The 12,757-nt window shown below is 36.9% G+C and overlaps 1 protein-coding gene across 1 annotated transcript; it reads right to left on the bottom strand.

Moving 5' to 3' along the window:
• Window positions 1-693: 693 nt before the first annotated feature.
• Window positions 694-12,523, bottom strand: LOC121734340 (cytochrome P450 6k1-like). Its single transcript, XM_042124873.1, has 10 exons — window positions 12,354-12,523; window positions 10,433-10,583; window positions 9,005-9,199; window positions 8,267-8,413; window positions 7,044-7,228; window positions 4,381-4,526; window positions 3,993-4,111; window positions 3,158-3,260; window positions 2,595-2,843; window positions 694-886 (listed from the first exon to the last, which is right to left on the bottom strand). Exons 2-10 carry the CDS (start codon window positions 10,580-10,582, stop codon window positions 714-716), a joined length of 1,467 nt encoding a protein of 488 aa, XP_041980807.1. The 5' UTR covers window position 10,583; window positions 12,354-12,523; the 3' UTR covers window positions 694-713.
• Window positions 12,524-12,757: the final 234 nt, after the last annotated feature.

Genomic DNA, 12,757 nt, shown 5'->3' with positions numbered 1-12,757 from the left:
GAGCAAAATCATATCTATTATCGTGCTAATAAAGTTTCATTTTACTTTAATTTTTGTCGGCGTGGCGCGGCTTGTGATATCACGCGCCGTGAGAAGGGGTGGCTCGTGCTCGCCTGTTTGCTCAAGCCGCGCCTTTGAAGTTACCGACTTTAATCGGATCGGGACGCGCCTGCACGAGCCGCGCCCCGCCACCCCTTCACACGGCGCGTGGCTCGAGCGGGCGCGGTGCGGCTCGTGGTAACACGCGCCGTGAGAACGCAACCACGCCACCACTTCCTTAGGGCGCGTGGCTCGAGCTGGCGCGTGAAATTAAACGCGCCTGCTCGAGCCAGCCCGAGCTACACCTTCACACGGCGCGTGGCTCGAGTCAATCTGTCAATTCAGTACAAATTTAGAAATGCATCTGCGAGCCGTTGCGTTGCGATCTGAAATAATCCTAAGCCTCGACGGCGGGCGTGGCACTCGAGAAACAGCAAAAATAACACACTGGCCTCCCCTACTATAAAACGTTACGTTTTGTTCTATTCAACTACTAGTAAACCATGTTTAATGTATGCTGATTTAGAACATAGACATGTAAATTTTATAAGAAAAAAAATTTAAAAGGAAACATTAAATAAAATATTTTTTATCAAAGTGTTACATAACTTTTTTGAAGTATCACATATATATAATCTATATCTCGCCAAAATATAAATCTTCAGATCTTTTATTTATACTCTAGATGTAAATTTTACACTGAGTTTTTCACCGGGCGAATAAAACAATCCTCTTCTTTCTATCTGTACCTTGGAGGGTACAGGTTTATTCGGCAAAGGTGATATTCTGAAGTTGGAGATGATCTTTGATACCGCTGTTCGTAGGGACAGCATTGCGAATCTTTGCCCTGAAAAACAAGCATTGTTCTTAACATGTATCTTATAATATTTGCTTTATCATTGAAAACTGATTCAATTAGAAGACAAGCTGTTCACGCATGTTTAGTATTAGAGCGACCGCAGACTCATAATTTCAAGTTGGCCAACTAAATCGCATAGTATACTAATAGCTATAGCTATTATGAGAGCTCGCACATTGCATCCAACTAAATCGCCCAAGCAGCACACTTCAGACGCCTTAAATCTATTTATGCTTTAGGAGTACTACGAGTAATCATGGTAATTTTGAGTATATGACAATAAGTAATATAAAACAGGAAGGCCACCAGAAATATTGGTTCTCTATGGTATTGCACTGAAAAATCACCAAAAAGCGAACAAAACACCTTCTTCTTATGCCAATGTCATATTATACTCTGGTAGATAATTACGAGAAAAAATAGTTTACAAACTTTTCTTTCTATAGATTACGATAGGATGGTCTTAAGAACAATTATACTATTGAAAGATTAATTTTTCTGGTGAATGTGTAATTTGACTAGTCATGCTCTTAAAATTATCTACCTTTAGCTCAATTTTAGGAGTAAATCTTCTGATCAAGACTTACTTATAGATAATTTATTCTAGAGGCCATTTTTATTAATAGAATACGACGGTAATCGCCATTTCGGTAGAAATCTAAAAATTTTGTTACAATAAAATACGCGATTTATTTATTTGTAAACATAAAAATACCTAAATAAATGAACCTTTTATCAAAATACATTGTTTAGGTATTTATTTTAAGAAAATATATTAAAAAATGTGCGTCAATAATATTTTCTACTAAAAAATATCATTTAAATTTACGAATATAATAGGTCCATAAGTTTTTTAAAACTATTTCATCGAATTTTACGATAAAATAAATTCGGCACGGAGTTTTAGCCCACTGTTCGCGCGAAACATAAAAATATATTTACTTATTTAATTTCATTTCGCCATTAAAGCTTTAACTAAAAATACTTTTAACTACGGTGTGCCATTAGTAAATAGGAAATGCTTTTTAAAAGAAGTAACTCTTGTTGATGTTTTTATTTAGTTGATTTTGATTATTAGTGGTTTTAAAAACATTCACCACTAGAACATCAGTAGAGTAATTGTGTTATCTTAATGTTGGCTACAAAACCTAATTCCTTTCTTATGTGCCTCTTATTATGTTCTTATAATAGTTTTGTAGATAATCCCTATAGATAAATATAAATTGCTCTTATCGTTATCTATTGATGAATTCATGCTGCACTTGTCATTACAGTGAATACAGATGCCAATTTTTACTGAACTCGGTATATAGGATATCTTCAGGATATCTTCAGTGATTATTGACTCTTATATAAGAATACCAAGTTTAATTCTATAAAATGACTAATAGTGCTTCACTAGATATACTTGTGCTGCTTGGGCGTACAACTAAATAATTGGAAACCGATCGCATAAACACAGCGATTCCTTTCCGATTACCTACAAATTAAAAAGATGTCTAAGTAAATTGTGAAACTACGGAATTTAGTTGTACGATAGTCGGCCTACTAGTGTTTTAAGTTATCTGAAATTAGCAATAGCGTGCGTGCTCCTGATTCGATAAGAGGAAGATAGTCTTCTTTATATTATATTTACATTTTACTTTGACATACTGTATCCTCACTATTATAATATGTTTTACAATCGATTTCTTACCAACACAATTCCTAGGTCCGTCTCCAAACGGCATGTAAGTATAAGGTTGGATGTTCTTCTCATTTTCAGGTAAAAACCTATCGGGATCAAATTCTTCTGGATTTGGGAAATATTTTGGATTGTAATGCATGCCAATAGTGTTTACATAGATAGGAGTGCCTGCTTTGATGGTCAGTTTGTCGTCAATATTATAATCTTCTATAGCTTTTCTGTCCAGCCAACCCATCGGTGGATATTTTCTTAGACCCTCTAAAAAGAGATTGTTATTAGTGAGAATTTATGTCTAATGATTTTAATGATTTTTTCTATCTCTTTGCTTCTATGACTATTATTAACATAAGGTGTGCCAAATCGATTTTGATGAATTTTAGTGCGGAGATACATTCTGCAGTCCCGGATAAGGACTTCTGTGGAGGGATTTCTGTGCAGCAAAGTTGCGTCAAATATATTAATTACGAGTACTTAGTCTACCGATCAATAGCCTATAATTTGATCGCACTTGTCATTTCTAAACTTTATGAGCTGGGATCTTGAAGATTTCTTGAAATAATATGAAACCTGACCTTTAATAACGCAGTCCAAGTAATTTAACTCCGATAGTTGTTTGTAGTCAAAGGGATTGTTGGACATTTGTTTTGCGTTTTCAAGTTCATCGAACAATTTCTCCTGAAATAGAGTGGACTTTTGAATTGAAGACGCTCGTTTTGATTTTTTGTTGTCTTTTCTCTTCTGTTTCTCATCTTACGTCTATACAGTTATTTGACACTTTAGGTACATATTTTTTACTAAGAATATGATTTCAGTTAGCAATAATGTTACAACAATGAATATTTTATAATAATACGCCTACACAAGGTACTAAGTCCTTACTTACAATGTTTGTATATTATTTACTTAGTTTGCAAATAAAATCTTTGAATTGAAAGGAACTTTATTCTGTATAAATCTGCAGGTGGGTATTTTCTAGCAGACACTCGTGTTATACTGTCTACTGTAATTAATAATATTATAGTTTTTGTCCTGAAAGCAGGCTGTAGCCCTGACATCACTGCGACCCTTGAGGATCTCTATTGTGACTCCTTCGCATTAGAGTACCGTCACCAACCCAATGCTGCTCATAAATTGAGCTATGTAGTTGGGGTTGGTGCCACGAATTTCCTCTGTGGATGAGTATTCGTGGCGATCAAAGTGTCTGGTTCTGTTCTGTAGTCTAAGCAGGACAGAATTAGTGCCTTGGAGTGATCAAGGTCAGGAGTCCCAGCCTTTTTGTTTAGTCTGCCCATTCCTCAAGCACTTGCTTTGTAGTACTGGGACATATTCCACAGACTGGTTCTGGGCCATATATGATAGATAGACTCATGTCAATATTGTACTTTACATTGTAATTAATGTAAGTACCTGTATTTCTGTATTGTGTGCCAGCTCATATATGATGAAGGTGATCATGGACGCCGTGGTGTCGAAACCTCCCAACATGAATATGGCCGCTTGAGCCACGATCAGGTCGTTTGTGTACACTGAAAAAAAATCTTTGATGTACCACAATATTAATGTAAACTCTACTCGTCACTACGCGGCAGCGACGCGACGCGACACTTATGTGAAGTGTGGTGTCGCTCTAGTGCGGTCTTGCCTTAGTAAGTACACAATATGTAATGGACCACACAAGGTACAAGTTTTCAATAATCAGCTTTTATAGATGCATGTACTTACGTAGTAACTATTTAGAGTATTTAGTAATCTGTGCCTGTACGAGTACGTAGTACTTTAAATAAAAGAGACTCACATTCAGAATCTTGATTCTCCTCCCTCAACCGTATGAGTATGTCCAGTACACTCTGTCCACTGTTCCCCTTCTCAACATACTGAGCGGACAAGGTGTCAATGACCCGTCTAAAGTAGTCCGTAGCTGATTTCGGGTAAAACGTAAATCTGTAAAGAAAAACTCGATTTAGTGGGGAAATTGTACTCGGACGACAAATGTCAGACAACACATGTCAGACTTAATTTCGCCCACGTTGACTCCCTATAGACGCGACAAGAAACCTAAAATAAAGTAATAGTAAGCTCTCTGTGGCGCTATAAAGGTCATTGAACTCACTCAGCTGTTTGAATTAATATTATTTAGTATTTGAGACAACATCTTATTATTTGAAATCCCGTTTCTGTGAGGTTAATTAACTTAGCGCTTTAGACTAGGGGGCAATGCAATTCAGTCTTTTTTTTTCATTGTCTGTCAGACTCAGTTACCTCAAGTTAAACAATTACCTAAACTACCTTCACACTTAAACAACTGAATGCATTTGGATTAAAAAGCAAGGCCTTTGCATCCGTTGTGGTTGATTTATATAGTATTTTCAGAGCGGAGTAACCACTCTTCAAACACTGTGCATGGGATAAGATTTTTAACCCCTGACAAAAAAGAGGGGTGTTATAAGTTTGACGTGTCTGTCTGTCGGTCTGTCTCTCTGTCTGTCTGTCTGTCTGTCTGACTGTGGCATCGTAGCATCCAAACGGGTGGACCAATTTTGATCTATTTAGTTTTTTTTGTTTGAAAGCTGACTTCATTGAGAGTGTTCTTAGCTATAGTTCATCATCATCAGCCTGCTCCGTGCCTGAAAATCGCGGTTCATCTGGTTCGTGAAGGGCCGATTAGCAACTTGCAGTCGTTTGGTGGGCTTTATTGCATTCTAGTTCGTGACATTTATGAATATTTTCACATTAATGGAAAGTTGACCTGGTGCTGCAGCATCACCTGGTAATCAATAGGATACCCAACTCCTCACCAACTTAGAGCAACGGTTTCGTGTTTGGGCTCATTTGAATTGCGACAGCTAGTAAGACGTAGATAACCAATAAATTTTTGCATGCTGCTGCTACAGCATCACCTGGATTCTATAGGAGCCGAACTCCATATGAACCCAAAGTGGAGGTTTCATGTTTAGACTCATATTGACGGCCTCATCCAAAAGGACATTCGCAGATGGTATTCATTGGGATATAATATGATCCTGTTGATAGGAATTATTCTGCACTATAACCAACACAAGTTTAAAAAGCATGAAATAAAATTAAATTAAGAAATTAAAAAAAACCCCCGCCAAACAACTTTAAAAACTAATGAAATAATATATTTTACTTACTTTCCTAAGTGTAAAGTGATATTTTAATCCATAATTATTGTTGTCAAGGTGTGACGGGGGACCGCTAATGTAGATATGTTTGATTTCACATAACATTATAGTTTACACACAGTAGACATAACGTAATTTAAAAATTAACCTAGTGAAACCCGACGAATTTTTAAAAATTCGTCGGGTTTCACTAGGATTATGAACGGAATGTGCCTCGCGCTGGCTGATATAATTTATTTTTAAATATTTAAAATAAAGATTTCAAAATTGGATTCTGACGATTTTAATCGCATGTGCCAAAACACAAACAACAATACGACCAAAGAGGAACACGTCCAGCGAATATGTCATAGTTTTAAATTCGTAGGTAACAGGTTAACAACCCTAGCGACGATTTTCGTCATAATACGTCAAATTTAAAAAAATCAACATCAGTTCTAAGTCGACATACTCTATAATTCTGTCTACTCTGGTTTACGGGTCAGTTCACAGTGAACCGAATGGAGACAATCAGTGACATGGCGATACAAAATGCAAAATACACTGTTGGCGGTCCCCCGACACACCGTGACAACAATTATGGACTAAAATATCACTTTACACTTAGGAATTATTTAAACTTAAAGTCAGTAAAATATATTATTTCATTACTTTTTAAAGTTGTTTGGCGGGGTTTTTTTTAAATTTCTTAATTTAATTTTTTAAATGTCCGTATGGTGCACACGGCATTCTCCGACACAGCCGGCCTAGTCCAGAGGATTGAACAGCTCAATACGTCTGGGACCAATCATGTGCGGGTTTCCTCACGATGTTTTCCTTCACTACTTGAGATCTAAAAATGTCTCATTGGTACACGCCTCCACCCGGGATCGAACCTGCACCCTCTCGAGTGCTACCCCCTAAGCCACGGACGCTATTGGATTAAAGGATACTCTGACATATTTTGGGAAAGGATAGCTGTTTAGATAAAGACCGTTACGCTCTGTGAGTTCTATTAGCTCGAAGTTTGAATTTAACTGTACCCAGGGCCGCATTTCTAGATGGTTGGATGGTAGATGAGTGATGACGCTTGCCGACAACATCAGCAAGTTTAGCATAGTCATTAAAGAAGCGATTTCTTCCTACGGACATATACAAAATGACAGACAAAGGAAATCTTCCATTTTGTCGCTAAATCTGTCAGTTATGTTCATTCTTTCCTATTTCTAATGTTGCTATGCTAAGCCTGCTGGTAGATCATAAAATTATGACAAGAAAATTCTATTACTGTTTCAAATGACGTGCTGAGCTCTAGCACATAATATTATGGCCTCACCTGAACAGCTCGACCAGCTCTGGCCAGAAGAAGATGCTGCACCAGGCCAGCCCTCTATACAGATCGTAGGTCATGAACCCCGTGGCGACGGTCCGCAGCGGCCCCTCGCCTGTCAGCGTCGCGTCACTCTCTATACCGAAAGCGAAAGTACTGATGATGTCGGTGGTGTAGTCCACGAATACCTCCTGAAAGTGATAGTGAAAATCTGCCGTACCCTTGAAATTCCTTATTAAATGCGCTGACGAGACGTCTTTTATGAAACAAACAATGAAACTTATCAGAAAATTACTTTATAAGTCAAATAAAATTTTGGAACTCATCTCTTGATTGAACCTTATACTTAGGTATGTTGATATAGTATAACCCTGATACTTTAGACTGTTCAGAGTAATAGGCCTCGGGCTTTTTGTATGTCCAAATAAATTAAAAATAAACTATGTGATAAATGTCCCGGTAGAGATAGAATTACTCAAAATAAAATAATTTTGCATACATAATATTACATCTAAGTAACTAGGTTTAATCTTTTTCAGATTTTTATATTGCACAAACTTTGCAGTAAATGGCCAATCTAATAAATATTTTCTCTCTTAAATTTTAAACTCTTTCAAAAAAATCTTAGAATTTACTTCGTAATTTTATTTAACATCCAACATTGAGTCTTTTGACCTGTTTTAACTGCAGACGGTAAAATATTTTGTGCTTATCGCAATGGTCGTCTGATAGTTTTTCTAAGATTAAGCTAAAAAGCTTTTAATTTCAAATGATGTAGTTCTTTTTCATTGTGTAAAATGTAGATTACTGGATGTTACCTGCTACGTCTTTTGTTTTTTCGCGATGAAAATTATCCTTTCTCGAGAGTCTGCAATCTCAATACCCATCAAAAATCAAAGTAGGTTCAGTGATTAAATCGTAAAGAGGTACCAGACAGACACATTTTCACATTGTAATATAAGTATTTATTATATTAGTATTTGAATATAATATTATTGGTTGTCAGAGTAAAGCGCTTATTCCACTTATCCTAGCTAGGATCCTAAACAATTTAGTCAAGTGGAATAATATTTAGAAAGCTAGGATCCTAGCTAGGATCCTAACCTAGCTAGGATCCTAGCTTTCTAAATGTTATTCCACTTGACTAAATTTTTTAGGATCCTAGCTAGGACGTCCTAGCTAGGACAAGTGGAATAAGCGCTTTAAATGTTATAAAATAAAATACATACCCTCAAATTAATTTCTGTGTCAATATCCTTCTTAATCCGTTGCACAAGTTGGCCTGACTTGCTCATCATGAAGGGGTGAATCTGCTTCAGTTTCGCTGAAGAAAACACTTTGGTAAGCGACCTTCGCACTTCAGACCAGATGGGATCCTGAAATATCATGGGAATCCGTTCAATAGTTTTTTGCGCAGATAAGAGTAAGAACTATGATTTAGCTGTATTTGAAGTTTGAACACAGTAGGTATACAAAATCTTAGCTAAAAAAGTGTAGTTTGAATGCAATGGCCAATGCCACCTTCAATGGAATTCAAATGGACGGGGACGGTCAAGCAAAAAGAAATACTAATTAGGTATTTCTACACTACTTCCTACACGATAACAAAATAATCATAATTCATAATAATCTAGATGACAGATTAGATGCATATTTTAATTTATTTTAACGAAAATGCAAAAAAAAAAAAAACTAGTAAACTCAACCAACCATTTTCTTTTGCGGGGTAAATAGGTTGACACTGTAAGGGGCTATTTCACCACTTCCTGATAAGTTCTGAATATCTGTCATATATCTGACATAAACTCTATACTCCATCTGTCGGATAAGTTGTGGATAGTCTATCCAGCACTTATCAGGAAGTGGTAAAACAGGCCCTTATCATTATAATAGCTGACTGCACTTTGTAATTGTTTACTTATAGATCAAAATGAACTAAAACGATATTTCAATACTCATTGACTCACATCAACAGTAAATATATTGAGTGCTCCCAAAGGATCATTTGCTCCAGAAGCCAGGAGTCTATTTTTGAAGTTACCAAAGTCCTTCACCAGGACATTCTTGGCTATCTCCGGGCTGTTGATGATGAGGACCGGCCTCCAGAACCACCAGACTCCCACGTAGGGGTCAAAATGGTTCAGCTGACGCATCCATATCCCCTGGAGGGTTTTTTTATGATAAGAACAAGAATGAAGCTTCTAAGTTTGGTTTCTGGGGTATAAATGGTGTAAACTATGGATTGTTAAGGGGAAATAAAGGTACAAATTGGAAGTCGACTACATGAAGTTGCAGCAGACGACGTGTCGTCGCGACACTACTGGTTTCTATGTATTTCTATGAATGTGTCGCTAGCTTCGTGTCGCTAGCTGCGTAGGGTGTTTCAATCAATACACACAAACCAGTAGTGTCGCGACGACACGTCGTCTGCGGTTGCTTCATGTCGCCCGCTGCCAACCGGCACCTTTAGAATACGGCAATTTATCAAAAGACCTCCTGATGTTTAGAAATTTATTTCTGCTTTTGCAGGTACTATCAAGGAAGTTCATTTATAGGCAGATGGGTGACCTACGTAGTTCGGTCGGTGGTTACGTCAAACCCAGTCAAGAGATATCACAATATTGAATTGACATGATCCGACCAAATGACGTTGGTCAGTCAAGTGTCAACTGCTTGCGTCGCGTCGTGAATCGTGATAGGAATTGACCTGAGTGTTCTGAGGTCAAGATATCAGTAAAGAGTAAGTAGTGTAGTTTTTGTCATACAGTAATAATATTATATATTATGTCAATGTATTATCCCGAAAAAAAAAACAAAAAGACTTATGTTTAATCTTTTAGCTGGACTTTTTTTTATGAAATAAGGGGGCAAACGAGCAAACAGGCTACCTGATGGAAAGCAACTTCCGTCGCCCATGGACACTCGCAACATCAGAAGAGCTGCAAGTGCGTTGCCGGCCTTTTAAGAGGGAATAGGGTAATAGGGGAGGGTAGGGAAGGGAAGGGAATAGGGGAGGGTAGGGAAGGGAATAGGGTAGGGGATTGGGCCTCCGGTAAACTCACTCACTCAGCGAAACACAGCGCAAGCGCTGTTTCACGCCGGTTTTCTGTGAGAACATGGTATTTCTCCGGCCGAGCCGGCCCATTCGTGCCGAAGCATGGCTCTCCCACGTATAAAATACATAGATCTTTTTGATTTCGTACGGGATTAAATCCTATGTCATTTCCCAGGACTCAAAGTACCTGCATACCAAATTTCATCAAAACAGGTTCAGCGGTTTAAGCGTGAATAGGTAATAGACAGACACACATACACAATTTCGCTTTCATAATATCAGTACGGATTTAAATAATACTTGTTTATATGGGGTACATCAGGCCCATATAGTCACTTACCGGGTTAACCCTCTGTAAGAACGTGAGATTCCCCACCATAGGATAGGGAGGTAAGTACGGCACATTCCTCCTCCTCCAGTACTCACGAGTATAAGTCCACCTCAGGTATATCAGACTGATCACAGATATGAGAAATATGATCAGCAACATGCTGAAACGGAAAACAATATTTGGAATGTAATTGATTGTAGGTTCTTGGTGGAAATTCATGTTGAATTATAAAAAATAAAAAAGTTTTAATTCACCATGGCTTAAGTAATATACAAATTCGCAAAATTACTCATGTAAAGCTTATTCAAATGGAACACCACTAGAGTCCACTTGGAAATAGTATTATACTAAGTTTGCATAATATTACAGACAACTGTATGCAAAGCTACTAGGTAGGTACTGCGTTTACGAACAACTACTGGATAAGTGTGTGACAATAACATGAAATATAATAATTATATACCTACTACACTGTTATATTTACTATACAATAATTAAAGAAACCGGCACTTAGTGTGACTTTTGATTTTACTACCACTTGATCTATAAAAAATAAAAATCATTAAAAAAATCGCGCACGAATGGTTCCGTACCGGTATAGAGCGAAAGTTGGCAAAAATTTTGTTTCTTGTATGGGCCCTTAAATATTTAATTAAAATTTTATTATTAATTATTAAAGTACAAATATAATTAACGATTTTTTTTAAATTTCACCTACCTACCTGTTACCATTATTGATTACGAGCGAAATAACGTAAAAAATTCACGTTTGTTGTATGGGAGCCCCCTCTAAATATTAATTTGATTGCATTTTTAGTAATATATTATTTTGTTCATATAGCGGCAACAGTCAGTCAGACAATACACAATCTGTGAGCCAGTCTAACTATAGCGGTTCTTGAGTTACAGCCTGGAGACAGACGGACAGATGGACAGACATCGAGGTCTCAGTACCTAATAGGGTCCCGTTTTTACCATTTGGGTACGGAACTCTAAAAACATAAAAATATACTGGTTTATTAATGTAATGTAATATTTTATTCTGGCCTCTTATTATTTTACGAGGTAATAAAAACAAAAATGCAAGAGCCTCTTTTAAAAGTACTGGCGAACAGAACCCTTTGACCGGTAAAAAGGAAACAAAAACTTTGGGGAAAAAGATTAATGCGTAATGAAGTTTTAAATGAAAACCGGCGTGAAACAGCGCTTGCGCTGTGTTTTGCCGAGTGAGTGAGTTTACCGGAGGCCTAATCCCCTACCCTATTCCCTTTCCTACCCTCCCCTATTCCCTTCCCTTCCCTACCCTCCCCTATTACCCTATTCCCTCTTAAAAGGCCGGCAACGCACATGCAGCTCTTCTGATGCTGGGAGTGTCCATGGGCGACGGAAGTTGCTTTCCATCAGGTGACCCGTTTGCTCGTTTGCCCCTTATTTCATAAAAAAAAATATATATTATCACACGTTGCGCAAAAATTCGTTTACCGCGCGTAAACTGTACATTTATCCGGGATAAAAAGAACCATATGTCCTTTCCCGAGACTAAGTATCGCCATACAAAATATCAGCAAAATCGGTTCAGCAGTTTGGGCGTGAAAAGGTAACAAACATCCGGTCTTTCGCATTTATAATATTAGTAAGATGTTAACATTATGAAGTATGATAGATAGAATAATTAAACCAAAAATTAGGTAATTATTATTTAAGTAATAAATAAAAAAAATAGTTTGATAATAAGTATAGCATCTATGTGTGGGTAAGGAGAGAGGTGTTACCCATGGCTATGCGTACATTCACTCATTTACTTAAAGGTTGATGTTTATTACGCGGAATATTGCTAAAAATAATAACAAACTAAATTTTTAACTATGGATTTCCGCAAAGTAACGCCTGATTCTATTAACTATTTAATAAATAAAATATTAATACTCACTTTATACAATTATTTTTATTGCGGATGCAGCCCAATAATAAATTCTTGATTTCAAAACAAATTATACCTTTTCCAACAACTGTGCTGAGATAACTGCGATTAAAATAACAACAACTTCGTTATAACTTTATGAAAAAATCACAAGTGAGTCATTCGAGGCAGATACTGATACATCCCATTACCTACTAACCTGCATTAAGACCAAGTAAAAACTTAATATAGCATTTAAATATCATGTTTTCTCTCTCGTATCTTATATCTTTAAACGAGCAATTCTTGTATATATATATATAATTGGAATATCGGAATCGGCTCCAACGATTTTCATGAAATTTAGTATATAGGGGGTTTCGGGGGCGATAAATCGATTTAGCTAGGAATCATTTTTAGAAAATGTCATTTTC

The sequence above is a fragment of the Aricia agestis genome, chromosome 15 (genome assembly GCF_905147365.1).
Source record: "Aricia agestis chromosome 15, ilAriAges1.1, whole genome shotgun sequence".
Taxonomy (NCBI): domain Eukaryota; kingdom Metazoa; phylum Arthropoda; class Insecta; order Lepidoptera; family Lycaenidae; genus Aricia; species Aricia agestis.
The sequence above is the reverse complement of the archived record's forward strand: the minus strand, read 5'-3'. Positions and strand labels throughout refer to the sequence as shown.

What these genes read in the sequence shown, in the direction of transcription:
- LOC121734340 (XM_042124873.1), bottom strand. Translation starts at nt 10,582, where the DNA reads ATGTTGCTGATCATATTTCTCATATCTGTGATCAGTCTGATATACCTG. An exon ending in TCTTACAGAGGGTTAACCCG is followed by an intron (nt 9,200 to 10,432) that starts GTAAGTGACTAT and finishes AAAACCCTCCAG; the next exon opens with GGGATATGGATGCGTCAGCT. An exon ending in TCAATATATTTACTGTTGAT is followed by an intron (nt 8,414 to 9,004) that starts GTGAGTCAATGA and finishes ATGATATTTCAG; the next exon opens with GATCCCATCTGGTCTGAAGT.